Here is an 18,712-nt window from a genome sequence, read left to right as displayed (position 1 = left end):
ATAATGACAGCATACTCCAAAACAAGAGATAACAGCATCAGGAAAGTGGTAAATTTATCACAAGTCAAAGACAGGGGTAGAAGGACACTTAGCAGGGTAGTTGCTAAAAACCACAAAACAACAGCCTAAAAAATGACCACAGAACTGAGTCTACACTTGCATGATCCAGTCTCAACAGAAACCATACGTCGTGAGTTTCACAAAGCTTATATTTATGGTGCGGCCGACATTTGGAAACTACAGTACTTGTAACTACAACAATGCTTAACCTGGCATAACAAGCAGAAAACCTTGGACTTTTAAGCAATGGCAGAAAGTAATATGGTCTGATGAATCAACACTTTTTCTTACATCTGGATGGGTTTTTGTTTTTTAACAAGCTGTTGAACAACTGCTCAACATGGTAGTGGGTCCAGTGTGGTATGGACTGCTTTCTCGTGGGAGTCATTGGATCCGATTATTACTTTGCGTGATAAAATTATGGCCAAAGAATACAAAGCCATTTTAGGTGACAAGATGAAAAACTCCCATATTATCAAGAGTGGTTTCATGAATACCAGAATGAAGTCTAACACCTTCCATGGCCTCACTAATCACCAATCACCAGTTCTAAACATCATTGAACCTTTATGGAAAGTTCTGGAACATAGAGTGTAGAGTAGATTTCCACCTCCTTCATCTCCCAAGGAACTGGAGACCTTCCATCTTGAACAATGGTCCAATATCCTACTAGAACCAGTCTAATATTACAATATAACAATATTATAAGAAGGACTGAAGCTGTTCTGAAGGCAATGGGTCACCCAGCTAGTTCATAAATATTCATATTTTGCTTGATTTTTCCATTATATTGTCCACCCCCTGTACCTGTCAATACTGTGCCCTGAAGGGGCTCATACATCAGAGTTTAAAAAAAGTAATGGCACTCGGAATGACTTCTTAAAAATGTTTTTGTAGCATTTGGTACTCTAAATCATCTGCCAGATGGTAGGTTTTACATTGAGGTTTACTATTCACATACATTTCCTGTAAACACTCCTAGCATAAATTTGGTTCAACTTTTGTCCTATAATTTGCAGCCCACATTCATGATCTTTGAGAGCTTGGCTCTAGATAGATAGACAGGCAGACAGACAGACAGGCAGGCAGACACGTGAGGGAAATTGCAAATTGCTCTACTCTTGGTACCAAGATTCCCAATCAGAGATGTTAAAACAGATCATGTTCTCTACCAGACTTGTGTAGGCCAGCACTAGTGTTTGCTGACGCCAAAGCTCTTCAACCTTCTCAAGAGAAATAATCTCTGCATCATGTTTTTTTAAACATACTCTGTGTTGTCTGACAGTTTGTTATCAATATACTGTATATACCCAGATATTTTAAACAATGCCTAATCCCCACAATGTCACCATTTATATTTATAGACTCAAATCTGTAGAACTGATTCTTTTGCTTTCTTGATGTGTATTTCCAATGTGCTCCAAAGAGTAACTACTTTGTCAAAGTGAAGGGTTTGTTTGGTACTTTCACATCCCTGCAGAAGGCCAACCAAGGGCATGTTGCCAGCATATTTGGAAAAAAACAGTGCTGGTAATGATTTTCTCTACCAGGTAAATAATCACAATTTAAGTATTCTGAGCTAAATATATCATTCTGTTTTCTTTCCTTTTGGATTCAAGTGGTGACATGTGCTGACCAAAATCATGGTATGAAAAGAGCTTCTGCTCTGACCTTTAATTCAGAAAGCATTTGACTTCTCAAGCATGTCACTAGTTTTATTGTAGAAGTAAAGGTACACAAGAAGTAAGGAGTATTTAAGTAGAACATAATGTAGTACATATAAAACATTATGAAAAATATATTTGTGCAGCATGGAAAAACCATCACTTCAGCAATGAGTCATATACAGGATTTTTCTGTTTATGGAAAATACCAGCTACCAGGATGACAAAATGCTATTCAACTGTTACCTTATGTTTTATTGCATATCCACCCAATGTTGAATAGCCAAATGTTTTAAGACTCAGCTTTCTGGCATTAACTCCTGTATAAGCTGGGGAGACGGAAGACCTTCAGACATACTACTCCAATGTGCCCACCTGTTATAGTCATCTTTTGACATGTTGCAAGGTCCACATAACCTTTTAGTAGAGTTGGTACTGACTAGAGGAAAGGCAAAGCTTTTAATGATATCAATGCATCATAGCGCAGGAGTTCTTACGTCAGCACTTGTGAAGACCCTGGCCATCTGACCACCCTGCCTGTTATGTACCACCAATTGGGGAATCCCAGTCACAGCTGGCTAGTGGCATGGATGAAGCTACTACCTGTGACATGAGAAGTGTGCTTTTGTTTGACCAACCAGACGCTAAAGGTATTTGTGTAAATATGACAAATGTGACACCTGTCACACCACAGGCAGACAAGGCCTGTCATCTTGCCTGAACCTGCTAACTCCAAACACTAGTGCATGTTCACATTTATTTTGCTCTACTTGTTGGGGTTTCTAAATCCACATTGAACAAACTCCCGTATGTCTAAAATTCGGCGGGCAGAATCTTGACCAGGTCTAGTGCAAATGATCCTGGAGTCCTTGCACTAGCTTCCTGTCAGATTTTGTGTCAGCTTCAAAATCATCATGCTCACCTATAAGGCTCTTCATAGCTTGGCACCTCAGTACCTCTCTGATCTACTATCATCCTACTGTACTCCTCACCTTGCAACCTTTGCTCTTTCAACTCTGTCCCCAAGCTCATCTATACTCTATGGCTTACCTTCTCCTATTATGCCCCAAAGCTTTGGAAATCTCTCCCTAAGGACATCAGAGAGTCATCTTCCCTAAGCTCACTCAAAACCATATTCTTTGCTTAACTGGTTCTGTTATTTACCCTTTTGCTCCTATCATATTCAGCATCCCCATCTACTGTCTCCTCCCATTTTGTATATTATCATTGTGTATATTTGTGCATTTTTATTTTTGTTTGTTGTGATTCTGTAAAGCACTTTAAGAAGCCACCTTAAAAGGCCTGATATAATATAAAGTTTATTATTATTTATTATTTCATGTCATTGTCGCACATCTGTACCGTGTAACTATAACTTTGCTGTGTTGATTCTTACAGAAAAGAAACAGCATTATTCAGTCACCTGACCACATTATAGATCTACATTGAAGATCTTTTTAACTGTTGTTATAAATCATAGAAGTATCATACAATACAATACAATACTTCAAGGAACAAGTAAAGGTTTATTCCATGCTGAAAAGAGAAGAAAAATATGTTTCAGCCCAAAACTAGGATCATACCTCCCCCCTTCTCTCAACGACAGACTCACTTCCTTCTAATCCTCTCTATTCATTTGCAGATTTTGACTTCACCCCTTCCCCTCTCTTGACTTCACACCACCTGAGTGTCCACTCTGCCTTTCTCCTGCTCCCACCTCCTCTCCACTCCCGGCTTGTGTTCTCCTGTGCTTTATCAGCTGCTGAATTTCCTATCTCACACACCCAAAGAAGGCTCCACAGCCAAAACATTGTGTTTCTTTTCTTCTCTTTTCAGCATGGAATAAACCTTTACTTGTTCCTTTGCAGCCTACACATGCTGATGCAGCTACCTATTTGAACTATACAATAATCAAATTAAATCAAATGCGAATACTGACAAAATCCAACACAAAATTCGGAATACTACTGTACAGTGATGCCTCTCTTCATACAGCAAAAATAAATCAAAATGTTTTTAAACATATCTCAATTATTTTCTTGTAGGACTGATTTATCTTATTTCCAAACGTTTCTTTCCAATAAAAAATCAGAACTCCATTCAGGATCAGGCATGCCAATCCACGTGATAATTCAGCTGCCCATTAATTTTGAGAAAATCCAGAAACTGGATTCACAAGCTATGACAGCATCCAGAATTTTTTATTTTCTTGTCCGCTAGGGGAAAGTGGTCCCTGTGCCGCGTGCCAGCTAAATGATGACATCACCCAACCATGTGCGACTGAAGAAAAAACACTTTTTTAAATCCATATAATTCCATTGAAAGGTTCCCAATTAGATAGGTCAGGACTGATCAGAGAGGAACATTTTTCAAGTTATCAAAGTGCAAGCCATTTGCAGCTTGCTATTTTTCAGGCTAAAAGTTCAAGTATTTGAAAGGAAGAATCATAAGTCAGTGGGAATGAGGACGACAGAAGAAGAACGTATAAGAATGCATGCAAGGCCAAGTAAAAAATGTCTGTTAGTTCCCCACTATATAAGTGTTTAACACGCCACATTAAATCCTTTACTGACAGTAACAGTTTGTAAAATTCAGTTTATTTCCTGGTGAATGTCAGACATCAGACTAGTTAAGTTTAGAAAGTCAGTAGATTTAAAAAGGAGTTTTGACAAAGCAATACCATGGTAAATACAGCAAATACAATATCCATTAAGAATCAGTCTCTAAACACTAGTGCAGGTTCACATTTATTTAATGTTGGTGTTGCATATGGGCTGATAAATTTAAGTGATAAGTGTAAGTAAATAATGGATCCAAATGGATTCAGATGATTAGATAGGAAAGACTATCAAAGATAGATGTCTAGCATGGCAGCACTATATAAAGATTGGGGCAGTATTGAGTATTGTAACACAGATATTAGATCCAAATTTGGATAGCACTTTCTCTGAATAAAAAAAAATAAAATTTAAAAAAAGTCTGTCACACCACAAGATAGTGAGGAGTAGTTATACTTTATGGAGAAATGTGTCCAGGAGACAGAATGCTAAATCCTATACCCAAGGTTGAACAGTGAAAGGTAAAATGTTAAATATTGGTAGTACGGATGTAATCTTTTATTCAATGTAGTACAGTACATAATGAAATCATGACTACTTCTTAAAACCAACATTATACTGTACATCATATGAATTTTGTCTGTGTGAGCTCTCAGAAAATTGCACACTCCATGTCATCTGTAAAAAAATTAAGGTCATTTGATCCACTGCATTAATGTGAGTGATTCTTCAGTATCTTGTCAGAAGATGTGCCTGAAAAGAAAGAAGCACATTTCAATGACTGTTGCGCCATAAATGTCTAGTTTTTATATAAGTGGAGAGAAGTGCTGCAGTGGCAAAACGAACATGCGGAAATGATCATAGCAGCAGGCTGCATGGTTTTTAACATATGGGCTGGAGGAAACATTGCCTGTCCCACAGTGAGAAGAAATTGACAGAAGCGGTTCGCCAGGCAGCCTGCTGTATTCGCAAGTAAGCACAAGCTCCTCCATGTTCCAGCTGAAGCACTAGAAAAAACGAAAGCTTGGGGCAACACTGAGTTAAAAGTTTCCTCTTTTGAATAGAAACATCTGGATCTGGGCACTTGCAGAAAGCTGGAAAGCTGCTGGAGGAATCAAAAACGCTATTAGGCAAAGTATGGTGCACACATCATTGAAACTTTGGGGTCAAAAGGTTGCCATAATTGTTTGACTTGGGGGACTCTGGAAAGGCATAAATAGCCGGCTCTAACTGTCAGCTCTCGCAGTCCTTCCTCCTGCCAGCCCAGACACAGGTACTGTCTTCTCAGCTCGGCTCCTCTCCATCTACATAAAGTGAGTACAAAGCATTCCAACTTTTTAAAGCCGTAAATAGAATTTAATCTCTTTGTTTTCATGTGGTTCTGATACTCTGGCGAGAAAGGCACAAACGAACTACTGTATAAATACTTGTTCTCAACAGATTATTTTGGAGAATCCTTAGGCATGTAATGTAATATAATACTGACAAACATTCATTGCAAACAGTTATTCTCCTTTAGTTTAAAGTTTTATCAGCTTCATCCCTGCTTTTTTTAACCAAGAATTCCTATGAATCTGAGCCTTAACCAAGTGTTTCCCTGAGACAGAAAGGTGCCTCTTCTTTCTGTGCATTACTCTTTTATCTGTGAAACATAGAATCTAAACAAGGCAATTTTCTGAAAGTTGTCGATCTTTGTATTCTGACATGTTGCATGTGAAAATCTGACTTTGCTACAGATGTCATATCTTTCTGTACTCTCTGATCTGATCTTTATTTAAACCCTTTACTGCTTCCCAACGTTTTCTGAGAAATGATAGACAAGAGATACAGTACATCCAAACTGTACTCAAAATTTTAAATGTTCCTTCTTACATTATGAACATATCCCTAGATTAGAACACAAAAATAAAAACATTTAGTTTAAGAATACTTTTAATTATACTCCAACCACTTATACGATCTATGATCTTTTACACACTTTATGGAAGCAGCTAAATGTCTGTTTCAGAATTTCGGCCAACCCAATTTAAATTCTTTCCTCCTTAATCATAAGGCAGATTGTCTTCAAACTGTGATGAATCAGGCAACATTGCTTTTCTTGAAACATGTAATCTACGAGGAATTGCCCTGCCGCCTAACATCAGGTTTGCCTCTGTCTTTCCCTAGAGACAGTCATGGAAAAGCTGATGTGTGTCTGTAGATGCGGTGCAGTGTGCTGGCTGGCTGTGCTTGCAGGGCTTTGCTGTGTCTACAGTCTGCCTCTAGATGTAGACCCTGTCTGCACTGCAGAAGGAAATGCCAAATACAGCCTGGTCTTTACAGGCAAGTGGAGCCAGGCTGCCTTCCCGAAGCAATATCCCCTCTACAGACCCCCTGCACAGTGGTCACCAGTCATCGGTAGGTTGAAGGTCTATTCATTATAAAAACAATGGATCATGTTTAATTTCCATAGAACTGAGTCCACATTTTCATGTTCCTAATCATTTCTGTTTCTGAATGACAGAGGGCTGACAGAGAAATATTAGGTCAGGCACACAGCAGCACATTTTGGGATTGAGAACAAAATTACTTTAAACATCAGGAGAATGCATATGTTTGGAAAACTGATGGAGAATAGGACAGATTACTGTAAATAGGTGCTGTTTTTTTTTACCTTGCCATTGTTTCAGTGTGGCTGCAGAGTAACACTGTGCCGGCCTTCAGTAATCAGAGAAAAAAATGTTAAGAAGTTGAGTTGTGAGGCAGAAAATGAAATGACTTTGAATTATCCTGTATACATTTAAGCTGGTGAAATCTTTGATTTTTGTCAGTAATTAGGAAATAATAGCCATTAGTTTACATGGTTGCTAGTAACAAATTACTATCCTCAAACTATTTGTTGAAAGAAGTTAGGACATCAGTTTCAACAATATGGATGAGCAGCTTGTTCCATACTCTCACACCTGTTTGTGTAAGAAAGTGCCTCCTGTTCTTAGTTTTGAATCCACAAAACTTACTCCCATTATATAATATAAGGCACCTATGAAATAGCTGTATTTTTAATATTAAGGTTAATATTAATATTAAATAAAAGATGGCAGCAGCATCTTGTCTGCACCTCTGTATGCTCTGTGCACTTAGACTACCAAACACGAGGTGGCATGGGGGTTATGTGAATCTCATTACAGCCCTCAAGGTTGCAGCCTGATAGCAAAACTCCCAAAGAGCTATGAGCCATGCTGTTCTGTTTCCACATTCAATGAAAAGCTTTACCCTCACTAAGGGTTTAATGACCTTTGCAGCATAGACGTGGTGTCATCCCTCCATCTGTGAATGCAGAGGCAATGGAGAGCAGAAGAGAGAGAAAGTTATGGCCGACCCTACTCCTGATATACTACGATGGTCTCCCTGTACTGCCCATTTACCTCTTAGTCTGCTGTTTCTTTACCTTCTTGGGCATGTAAGTCTCCACCCGATGGAGCCAGGGCTCACTCAAAGGGATGAGGTTTTGTACATGTGTTTTGGGAGCATTAACTGTTTTTCACAATCCACTAAAAACCTCTTAGACCATCCAGGGTGTGCAGTTCTTGTCCTCTGGTTCTAGCTTCCTACAGGGTATAAACACACCCTTCAATCAGCACAAATGATAAAGGTCCATAAAAAACACATCTGACTTAACTTTTTATCCACTTAAAAAAAGTTGTATAAATAAACAGCACAGATAATGAGCTATATTGTATGCCCCCAAATTTGGAAAACTACAGGCTTTTATTCTAATACAACTATTTCAAAACAAATGTGTTCAAATAAGTAATACTATTTTTTTACAAATGTCAAAATGATTGGATCTCCTGTCTCTAGTACCTGGTGTGACCTCCTCTGGCAGGGATAACAGCACAAAGCCTTTTCCTCTAATGTGTAATAAGGTGGGAGAATGCCTTGGGAGGAATCGGAGTCCATTTCCGTATGCAGAAACTTTCCAGGTCCTTCATTTCCTAACGGACCGCACCACTTCACTGTATTAAAGCTCGTACTTTTCCCCATTTTTAGGTAATGAAATCTCGTTATCTGTGCTGTTTATTTTCTAGGGATTTTTTGTTCATCTTCATCGGGGATGCCAATAACTTTTGAGCCCTCTGTAACTGGTCCAAGTTATTAAGGTCTCAGAAGAAATAAGAGCCAGAAAAAAACGGCAGCAGTCTAGGGCTAGGGCTGCCTCCTCTGGGCCATTCCATGGTTCCAGTTCTGGCTCAGTGAGAGATTTGATTGGCAGGTAGTGTCAGAGGAGACTCTAGTGACCCCTGAACTCACCGGGGGGCTCACCCACCTGCATAGCGCTCTAGACTTACTGGAGCTACTCAGCCGGGGCCTGTCTATGCCATCTACAGCTTCTGAGCTGTGCTCTCATCCCCGTTTTGACCCCCAGTTACTGGCTTGTATTGGCTAACTGGAACAGATTGCTCAATGGCTCAGCCGTAATCCACATTGATGTAACTAGTTTACCCCTAGCAGACACGAATGTCTTAAGACATTACATGTTGGAATTTGTTCTTGAGCACTTTTATAGACTCTCTGCTAGTGAATATAACAGTACGTTGTCAGTCTAGTCAATTTTATGGAGGGAAAAGTTCGCAATATGGTCAGGAGAAAAATGTTTTTTTGAATAGACACACAAACCCTTAAAAGTTTCTGTTTCTATCATCTAATGACAACCAAATGAGCATGTTTGTAAACACTTTGAAAAATTTCTTTCGAAAGGTGTAACCCATAGCTCTGACTACCATATATGGCGAAGAAATGAATACGCCAGCAACGGAGTGCGAGAATTTACGGAGAAGGGAGAAGCATGGATGTTAATGAAGGAGGTGCAGTTGGCTGGAGAGAGGATTCAGAGTGTCTATGGTATTTTCTCTGCTTCAGCCATCAGTGGTGGCACTGGACATACTGCTACTGAGTTTGAGGTCTTCGCAAGACACTCTCTTGTAAGTCTGTGTACAGTTGACCCCAGCTGATACCTGATTTAATTGATAATTGATAATAAGTGGAACAATTGCTTGGTAAAGACACTGCAAATAAACAGTACAAAAGTACATAATTGTGCTAAAACATTTTAAATGTAGATCAATCTCACGCTGATTTCCACAACTATAGTGCAATTCAATTAAAATATATGCAAACAGACTGAGATATTCTTGATTATTACCCAAATCCTTGCATGTAGCGTGAACATCTGAAATATTCTATTTTAAATACCCATTAATGAACTTGTTCTGAGTTGAAACAACTGATTTTTGAATGCACTACATAAAGTAGTACATTTACACATAATTTCCATACTTTTCCATATAGAAAAAATGTAACAAGGATTAAATTGAATATTGAGTACTAGTTAAAATTAAAGAGAAAATCTTAAAACAGCAGGTATATCCTAGTGATTGGAGAAGGCTTCTTTGTAATTATTCCACATAATTTAGGTATTATTCAGTGAATGTTTTGTGAATTTTTATGTTGTGTGCTTCTCACTATCATCTCACTGCTTTGATTAAAACTAAATCAACAATTATATATACAAAACTTTTTAAAACACAGAAAATAATACACTTCCACACACACAGGTTAAATGTAATAGTTGTGTTTTCTACTTTCATAATATACCATTTACAAAATTATGTAAAATTTGATCCATTTTCAGATTTACACATTACATGATTCTGGATAACTAAGGCCTACGTACTGTAAATCAATCCAGCCTGGGTTCACAAAAATGAAACCAATCATAATATGACTAAGATGTAGTTTTCCTTAAGTATGCAAAAATATATTAAATTCCATTTTGAACATGTAGAAGCCATTACAAATCGTTAGGAAATTCATCATAGTAGATTATCTCATGCCTGTGTCACATCTAGACCAAGATCTTATATCACGCTTTGCCATGTTTGAACTTTTACTTTGCTGTTACTACAGTATGTTGTACCACAGAAAATGTTTGTAGGGGCTCATTGATTTTATGCATTCAGTCATAATGCCACAGTTGGTAGCAATGTACTTTTGGATCCTCAACCAAGCACAGATATCAAATGCATGGACATGTGGTTCCTCTCATTCTGAGCAGGGTTATTAGTGTCACTAAAACACTAGAACACTGTGATAAGCCATTGCCTTGTTGAACTAAGACCTAAGTGCTAAGAATGTTTGTGAAGCCCCAGTATAATATGAATTACAAGATCTGAACCAGAGAGGGTTCATTTACCAAGTCAAATTTTCTTGACACGCAGTGGTACTGTATATGAAGTAAAAAATGAATAATGAAGAACCAGTGTATGTGAAATAATAAGTGAACTTCTAGTTTACTTGGGACTGTTAAGGGGGTAATTGGAATCAGGTGGCTAAATAATTTGATAACAGGTAAGTGGTAAATGATCAGAAAGTTGTGAGTTTAGTTCTCCATGGTTTTCCACATAAAGGTTAGTAGAAAGACATCATGCTATGCTGAAAATAAATTTCAGAGGACCTCAGAAAGGTTTATGCCCTTCAATCTCGAGAGAGTTACACAATTATTTGAAAACATTCTGGGCTGTCCACTGTTACTGTCCTACAAATGGAAAACTTAAAGACTGTGGTGACTATACCCATGACCTCATTATCCTGCCAAGATTTCCCGAAGAGCAACCTCGAAAATTATCCATGTAGTCACAAAGAACCCAGGAGTAATATTTAAGGATCTGCAGGCCTCCCCTTCTACAGTTAATGTCAATGCTCATACTTCAGCCATCGGAAAAAAAGACTCAAAAAGAATGGTTTTCTTGGTTGGATGGCCATAATTCTAAAAAAAAAACAGTGTTTTCTGTCTCAACTTTGCCAAAAAGCACTTGGATGATCCAGAAGACTACTGGAAGAACTTTGTCTGGAAGACATGTCAAACGTTGAACTTTTTGGCCAAAATGAGAAACATTTCACGTGGCAAAACAAAACAGTGCTTTCCAACAGAAAAACTCATCCTGACTATCAAGCATTGTAATGGCAGTATCATGATTTGGGGCTGTTTTACTGCCTCAAGACAGTTTGTCATCATTGATTGAACCATAAATTCAGCGCTGTATCAGAAGACTCTGGAGCAGAATGTCAAATCATCCATTTGTCAACTGAAGCCGTGTCAAAAGAGGGTCATACAGCAAGAAAATGATCATAAACCTACAAGCAGATCTACACAGAATGGTAGAGGAATAAGATACTTCACATTCTGGATTGGCCAAATCATTGCGTGGATCAAAACCCCAATCGAAATGTTACAACAGGACCTGAAGCAAGCTGTTCATGCAAGGAAACCTCCAAATAACACCAGCATGAATCAGTTCTGTAAGGAAAAATCGCCACAATTCTTAAAATTTCCTAAATCTGAAGCAAGAGACTAATAACCAGGTTCGTCACAAATCTCACGCAAGCATCACCACATACCCAAGCGCACTGCGCACCACACATACTCATGCACTAATTGATATAACGCTCCTTCCTATTTAAACACTTTCTCCTCAATCCGTCCTCACTCACCATTGAGCCTTTTCTCAGCTAGAGCTACTCAACCCTTCGATCCTAATTTCGAGTTTTCTCTCGACCTTTTGATAACGACCTTGGCTTTACGTCCAAGACTTGCTTGGCTTGCTGTCTAACTGTCTGTAGCTCACCACACATGTAGTTGTTGGTTATGTGCCTGGAGAGGTGGACAGTAATGCAGCATGAACTGTGTCTGTCTTACTATTGACATTGTAAACCATTCTATAATGTTGAGAATTCTGGTGTGAAATGCGGCAGGTTTAACAACGTGATCAAAATCAGAGTCATGGATGCTCAAGTCTGTCTCAGTAAAAAGAAATCTGTCATCTTTTTGCCAATTTTTCAGCTCTCCTTCATCGTGCGAATTGTACCCAGCCCAGACTGGTTTGTTGGCGTGGACAGTCTGAACCTTTGCGAAGGAGACCACTGGAAAGAGAGCATAACCTTGGACCTGTATCCATACGATGCTGGAACAGACAGTGGCTTTACATTCTCCTCCCCAAACTTCGAAACCATTCCACAGGAAAAAGTCACTGAGGTGTTGTACTGTTGCTTAACTTCAATTTGGAGTGAGCTCTCAAATGCATTGAGTTGTGCCTTTTTGTAAATTCAAATATTTAATACAAGACCTATCATTAGTTGGCAAATAATAATAACCTAACTGTTTGCAATATATTTTAATGGAAAATACAACATTTCAGAGTTTAAAATAAAATCAACTGTTTCCACAAATCCACGCTACACTAAGATTGAATTCAAGTATGTTTTTTTAAGTACGTTTTCAGTACCATAAAATTTATTTTCAGACTGATAATTAAATAAGATTATAAATGCCTCAGTTTAATGTTTGTAAGTTGAATGTACTGTAATTTACATTATTTTCATAATTGTGTTTAAACCACACATACACGCCACAAAGTAACAGATTTATTAGCTTGCAGTGTTTATGTCAAAACAGCAAAATGGCTGTTGAAGACCCCTTTTCAGACACAAACATATTTCCATATGAAGACCCCTTTTCAAACACAACCATATTTCCATAATTACCACACGTTTGGATTTTTGTTTTCCTTCTTATGTGTTACGCATTTGATGAGGCGTTTTAATGACGACACCTTTACGAAAACAAAGTGGTTATCAAATGAGTAAAGGAAGGCTGTTTCTGTTTGCACAGATCACGTCATCCTTCCCAAGTCACCCTGCCAACTCCTTCTACTACCCCCGGCTGAAGCACCTGCCCCCCATCGCACGGGTGACCATCACAAAGCTGAAAGGAAACCATATCGACAGCGTGCCTGCGGCACACACGCCCCCCACCCTCATTCCAATCGACAACGAAATAGGTGACGCCCTTACAAGTAAGCTCTTGACATTTACACTTATCTAATGCAACGGCCCAGAATACCAGCTGTCGGCATGACAACAAGATGATGGCTCTATTATCTAGTAGTTGGCTTCCATTGATGCAGTCTGGTCTGTAATTGCTTTAATGTTGATCCCCTAAAACACATTCCTTTGAACTTCATTTTGTCTGTGAGCCTTTCCTTTAGCTTTCACCCATACCAGATGATTTATATGACGATCTTCTAGTTTTATACCATGTGGTATTTATATCTGATATAAAACTGTTGTACTTAACAGCTAGTGCTTGTTTTTATAGAGTTTCATTGGCCCAGACTTGTCTAAATCCTTCTTCAATTCATAGTTTGTGACCTGTAAGTTCACCTAGTCCGTTATCTTCAAGTTATCTGAAAATGTCCTGATTTTCTAATTTTACATTCCAAGGTCATTTTTGTAGATAAAGGACAACAATGACCAAAATACTGCTTCCTGTAGATATCTGCTAGGCTCTGGCTTCCAATTAACCCAGTGCTGTAATATTTTGGCTGTTTTAAAAGCTCAGTGGATGTTTCCATTCAATCTTTTGGTAGCTTAAGAGTTGACAACATTTAGTCCAATCATTGTTCAAATCCTACTATTAAAATTCTACACAAATCATTTAAAATTAACATCAGATAAAAATAAACCACATAACTTAATGATTATTGACTGACAATATTACCAACCATATTTTAAATAATTCTTTACCAGAATTATGAGGCCCACAGAATATTCAAAACAAGAAAAATAAGAACTGTAGTTGTAGATCTGTCTTATTACAAGAAAGAAAAATTTTAATGTCAAATATATCTGTAACATTTTATCAGCAGAAAGACTAGTTTCCTCTCTGTCTGTATAATAGATTAAAGAGATTTAGAAGAATGTTTAACTTAAGAATAATGCTCTGTACCATATGCATGACAATCCATTTCTAAATACAAATACTGTAGGTGCTGAAGACAGGGTAAATGCATCATTTATCATGCACCACATGGACCTAGTACTCCTGCCTCACATTATGTAAACAATATATTTGCTAGCATGGAGATCATCCCAAACAAGACAACACACATTGACATTATGAACAAAACGTTTTGTGATTAAGTAATCAGGAAATGTTTGTAATGGAAGCAAGGGTTTGATTAACAGTTCAGATTACTTTTTCCCTCTTCTTGTTTCAGTGTTTTGTACGTCGTGCACACGCCAGATCTGTAATAAATGTCACATTGCTTTTGAGTCACAGGTCATTAGTTCAAACTAACGTTGTTATTTACACAGCATATTAAAGTTATAGCAAGCAGAACACAGTTCCAACTGCTAGGTAACCATTTTGACTTTTAATACATATTCAAAGGTACAATGTTCTAACCAAGGGCTTTTGAAGAATTACATTTACTGTAGTTAAGAAAAAGATCACATTACAGTATCCACTTTTCTCTGTATGAAAACATTACAGTACATGTATATTTTACTGTTAGTATCCATCTTCAAAATATGTATTTTTCCAAATGTGTCTAAGTTTAAAGGTTATAGTCTATTTCCTTAGGTTTATGTTGCACTTTCAGCCTTACGACTAATTTATTCCATGCAAAGGAACAGGCACTGTAACAGGTTTATTCCACGCTGAAAAGAAAAGAAAGGAAACAACGTTTCGGCCCTGGAGCCTTTTTCAGGGTGCTATCAATTATTTGCAGTTTATAAGTCAAAATACAATGTCTTCTGTCAGTACTGTGACAAAGCAGGAACAGCTGTGGCACATTCACTCTTGATTTCTGCACACACACAGAAAATAACTGTATGGAAACAGGATCAGATTTGTAGGCTTTTTCAAACCTTTCTTTACTCTGCATGGATCTAAAGACCTTTTCAAGGATGATCCAGTCCAATTTTTTATGCTTTTCCTACAAAAACTTCCATTACTACATTACAGTAACTCTGTCAGAAGGATCTGTTGCATAAGAAGCCTAATCTAAATCTATAATGCAACCACAGGCTTTTCTATGGCAAACTCGTTTGTACAGTATATGATTTCTAAAGAGCCAAGTTATGTATTTAGCTCTGAGCTTGACAATGTTATATCACAAGTGACCTGTAAATACCTAAATATTTTTATTTTACTTGTTTTTTTACATGACATGCTGGAGCACCTGTCTTCAGACTGCACAGTCTCACCATCAGATGTCTGAAACACAGTACATGTTTTACCTGTTAAGGGAGGGGCACAGTACATGTTTTATCTGTTAAGGGAGGGGCACAGTACATGTTTTATCTGTTAAGGGAGGGAAGAGAGTTTCTAGTTATATTTAATGTTCATTTTTACAATTTGTCCTTCCTCAAAGAAAAAAAAAACCGACACATGTGGGTGCAGGTTGTTTCTTACCTGCGTACACATCATTTCTCCAGCAGGTCGTCAGGTTCAGAGTAAGTTCTTACTGGTGTGGTTTGAAGGAGTAGAAACAAATGGCTTCCTCCAATTATACTAACAAATTACATCAAATCCCTCCTGACCCCCTTTGCGTATTTTGTGTTAAATTGGTAAAATAAACGATGTTCTCCTCTGTTCACTTTATTTCTCCTGTAGTGTGTGCGCAATTGATATGAGCCTTCAGGACAGAGGACTCCGGGGACATTCATACTAAACCGCAGACTAATACTACTTCTAATGATTGAACCCTGATAGGCTTGAGCATCATTAAAGCAAATGACTTATGAAAAGATACATTGGACATTAAAGCAGAATTCATTACCATTAGGGGCAAATTACTGCTTGATGACAATGGCAAATGATAATGGAAACAATTGTTTTTCTATTCCCATTAACCAAAGGCCAACAAAATCCACTTTGATTCCACTGCTTCAGAGACTTGTCATTATCTGAGGAACATGGCACATGAGCTCCCTTGGCAGTTCCAAGCTAGCGGTTTCACTAGGCTGCACACAGAAAGGGATTTATAGTTTGTCTTTTAATTGCCAACAAATAAAAGAAATGTTTACACGTGGGAATTTGCATTGTAAAATGTAGAAATTAAACAAAGCCATAGCACAGATATTTCCACTGTTGCAGTAGAGTGGTTTGGGACATTTTTAAATTGTAACATGTTTCGCCATACACCCACCAAGATAGGTTCAAAAATGATTTCAATGACAATTGCGCTGCAAAATGAAGTAGATTCAATCCCATAACAATAATTAAGGTATGCAAAAACTAAACTGTTTGAAAATATCAGAATGCGATTCGTGATGAGGAAGATATCAAACGCCTCATTGGTTTTGGTCACAGTTGAGCTTTACTATCAATTCCTTTGACAGAATGCAAAGTCACATTCCTAGGCTCTTTTAAAAACATGTGCCACGAATTCCATTTGCCACCTTTGCAATTACTCACCGTTTGTACAGTACTTACTGTATATCTCAGCTCGGGCAACATAGGAGATGGGGAAGCGGACAGTATTGACCAGCCTGTCTTTCGGTTTCAGACACCCCGCTGGACTGTGAAGTCTCAGCGTGGTCTTCCTGGGGATTGTGCAAAGGGAAGTGTGGGGAGCCAGGCATCAGACACAGAACGCGCTACATCCGCTTGAAACCGGCCAACAACGGCGCTCCCTGTCCAGACCTCGAGGAACACACGGACTGTGACCCCGACAACTGTGTGTAAATCTCACACTAGTTCCTCTGTGTTTGGCGTAGCCTGTATCTCCAGCTGCTAGATGTTTTTTTTTTAAACGGAGTATAGGTACACTAGGGTGACTGTATCCCTATGTGCTCCCTGGGGCTTTCTCAAATTAATTAACAGATTTATTTAGGAATTTGCCAACTGGACATCTTTCCCCTCTCTCACCATTCCCTGGTCTTCTTGAAAAAGTCACCTTATCAAAAGTAACCTTACAGCTTGAAACTTGATCCAAGAGCAGGGAGGATCAGCTGACATACCAGTTTTTCTAAAACAAATCTGCATTTTACAGGACATGTTTTTCATTAATTACTCTTGATTTAAGTGTTTTAAACCAATGTCATCCACATTTTCACGTGCTATCCCCCAAAAAACCACAATTTTAGTTTCTTTAGTTCATTCCAGAGACAATAAAGTTTAGCATTTTAATGAGCAACTTTGTCTAGATAACCCAGATGTTTAAGCATTTTGTGTTGTGGTTTTTATATTGTTTTCATGAGCTAGCGCAGTGCAATACGTTGTAATTAGAACACTAAAAATATATTTTATTACAATCACATGAAATGCCATTGACTAAATGCTCAGTCTTTTTGGTTACATGGCTCCCTCTTGTGGCTAAATAATAAACACACACGGATATCTGCAGAGGTAACCCTACGCTACTGTATCGTAAAACGAGCGGGAAAGATTTCAAAACGAGTTTAAGCTCTGGGGTTATTTAATTTAAAATATTGATTTAAAATTAGCCTAATAATACATTTAAAGTTTCTAAATGTACAGGTAAATAATCAGAGATAAAAAAAACAAGAGACGACGTCTTTGCTTTTATTATCAATACATGCGTAACACCTGTGCAAGAGACAATTTTTAATTCTTCATTAGCAATTGGAGAATGGTAAATCTAATTTGATAAAAAACATATTGTATAGGTAAACTACAGTTTGAATTTTTTTTTAATTCTAACTGCTTGAAATTAACCATGAAGATGAAAGGTACATGCAATAGTATTAATATAAACCTATATTATGAGATACATATATGACTTAAATTTTAAAATAATTTTAAAAATATTTGCTGTGCAGAGACAAAGTGACTTTCACATTGTAAATACACACCATTTTAAGGCATGTAGCAGACATTATTTTCTTTCTAGTTTTTGTTTTGATTCAAATACATTTTCCAGATTTAGTAATCTAATAAAACACAATTCATTTTTTAAATACTGTCCAAAAACAATAAAAACAAAATACTGTTTATGTAGGTGTCAAAATGTTGCTAATTTATTGCAATAAAACATTTTTACTGTTGTATGGCTTTTGTTACAGAACACTTTCATTTACTGGGATATCTGGGAAGTAAAGTGAAACCTGTTTTAAAAATCCATTTTGTTCTTTATAAACATGACAGAGATACTGAAAATAATGTGTTATTTTCTAACTAAATACATCATAGTTTCAAAGCTATACTTAGAGAAAGTAGTATAGTTTATTTATGATGGTGATAACTTCAAACAAGTCTTTGTGAAATTTGTAAATAAAATGTATAGTCATGTTTTTTTCTTTTCATGTTTGTTTCTTGTTTTTTATGGGGGAAAATTGCCTTTAATCTTCAAACTATACAAAAAAAGTCTGTTTGGGTGGTCTTAAAAGTGCAACATTGTGGGTGAATTTTGAAAGGATTAAAATCCTCTTCACGAACCTTGTGTTTTTTGTTTAATTTAAAGCCTTTATCGGAGTTCAGAAACCATCACACTTCATCACAAACATCTAAAAAAATCTTCAATTGCTTAAACAAAATGTTTGATTTTGTCTTTAGTGTCTGATAGACGAAGAACACAAGATCTGAAA

At 37.5% G+C, this 18,712-nt stretch overlaps 1 protein-coding gene across 1 annotated transcript; it reads left to right on the top strand.

Moving 5' to 3' along the window:
- The first annotated feature begins 5,524 nt into the window (after positions 1-5,524).
- On the top strand, positions 5,525-17,541 carry spon2b (spondin 2b, extracellular matrix protein). Its single transcript, XM_088911799.1, has 6 exons — positions 5,525-5,595; positions 6,449-6,679; positions 9,020-9,243; positions 12,162-12,353; positions 12,990-13,173; positions 16,672-17,541. The coding sequence occupies exons 2-6, from the start codon at positions 6,457-6,459 to the stop codon at positions 16,848-16,850; spliced, it is 1,002 nt and encodes a 333-aa protein (XP_088767925.1). The 5' UTR covers positions 5,525-5,595; positions 6,449-6,456; the 3' UTR covers positions 16,851-17,541.
- The last annotated feature ends 1,171 nt before the right edge of the window (positions 17,542-18,712 follow it).

The sequence above is a fragment of the Atractosteus spatula genome, chromosome 1, assembly GCF_055471065.1.
Source record: "Atractosteus spatula isolate fAtrSpa1 chromosome 1, fAtrSpa1.hap1, whole genome shotgun sequence".
NCBI lineage: Eukaryota > Metazoa > Chordata > Actinopteri > Semionotiformes > Lepisosteidae > Atractosteus > Atractosteus spatula.
This window is presented reverse-complemented; position numbering and strand designations above follow the sequence as displayed.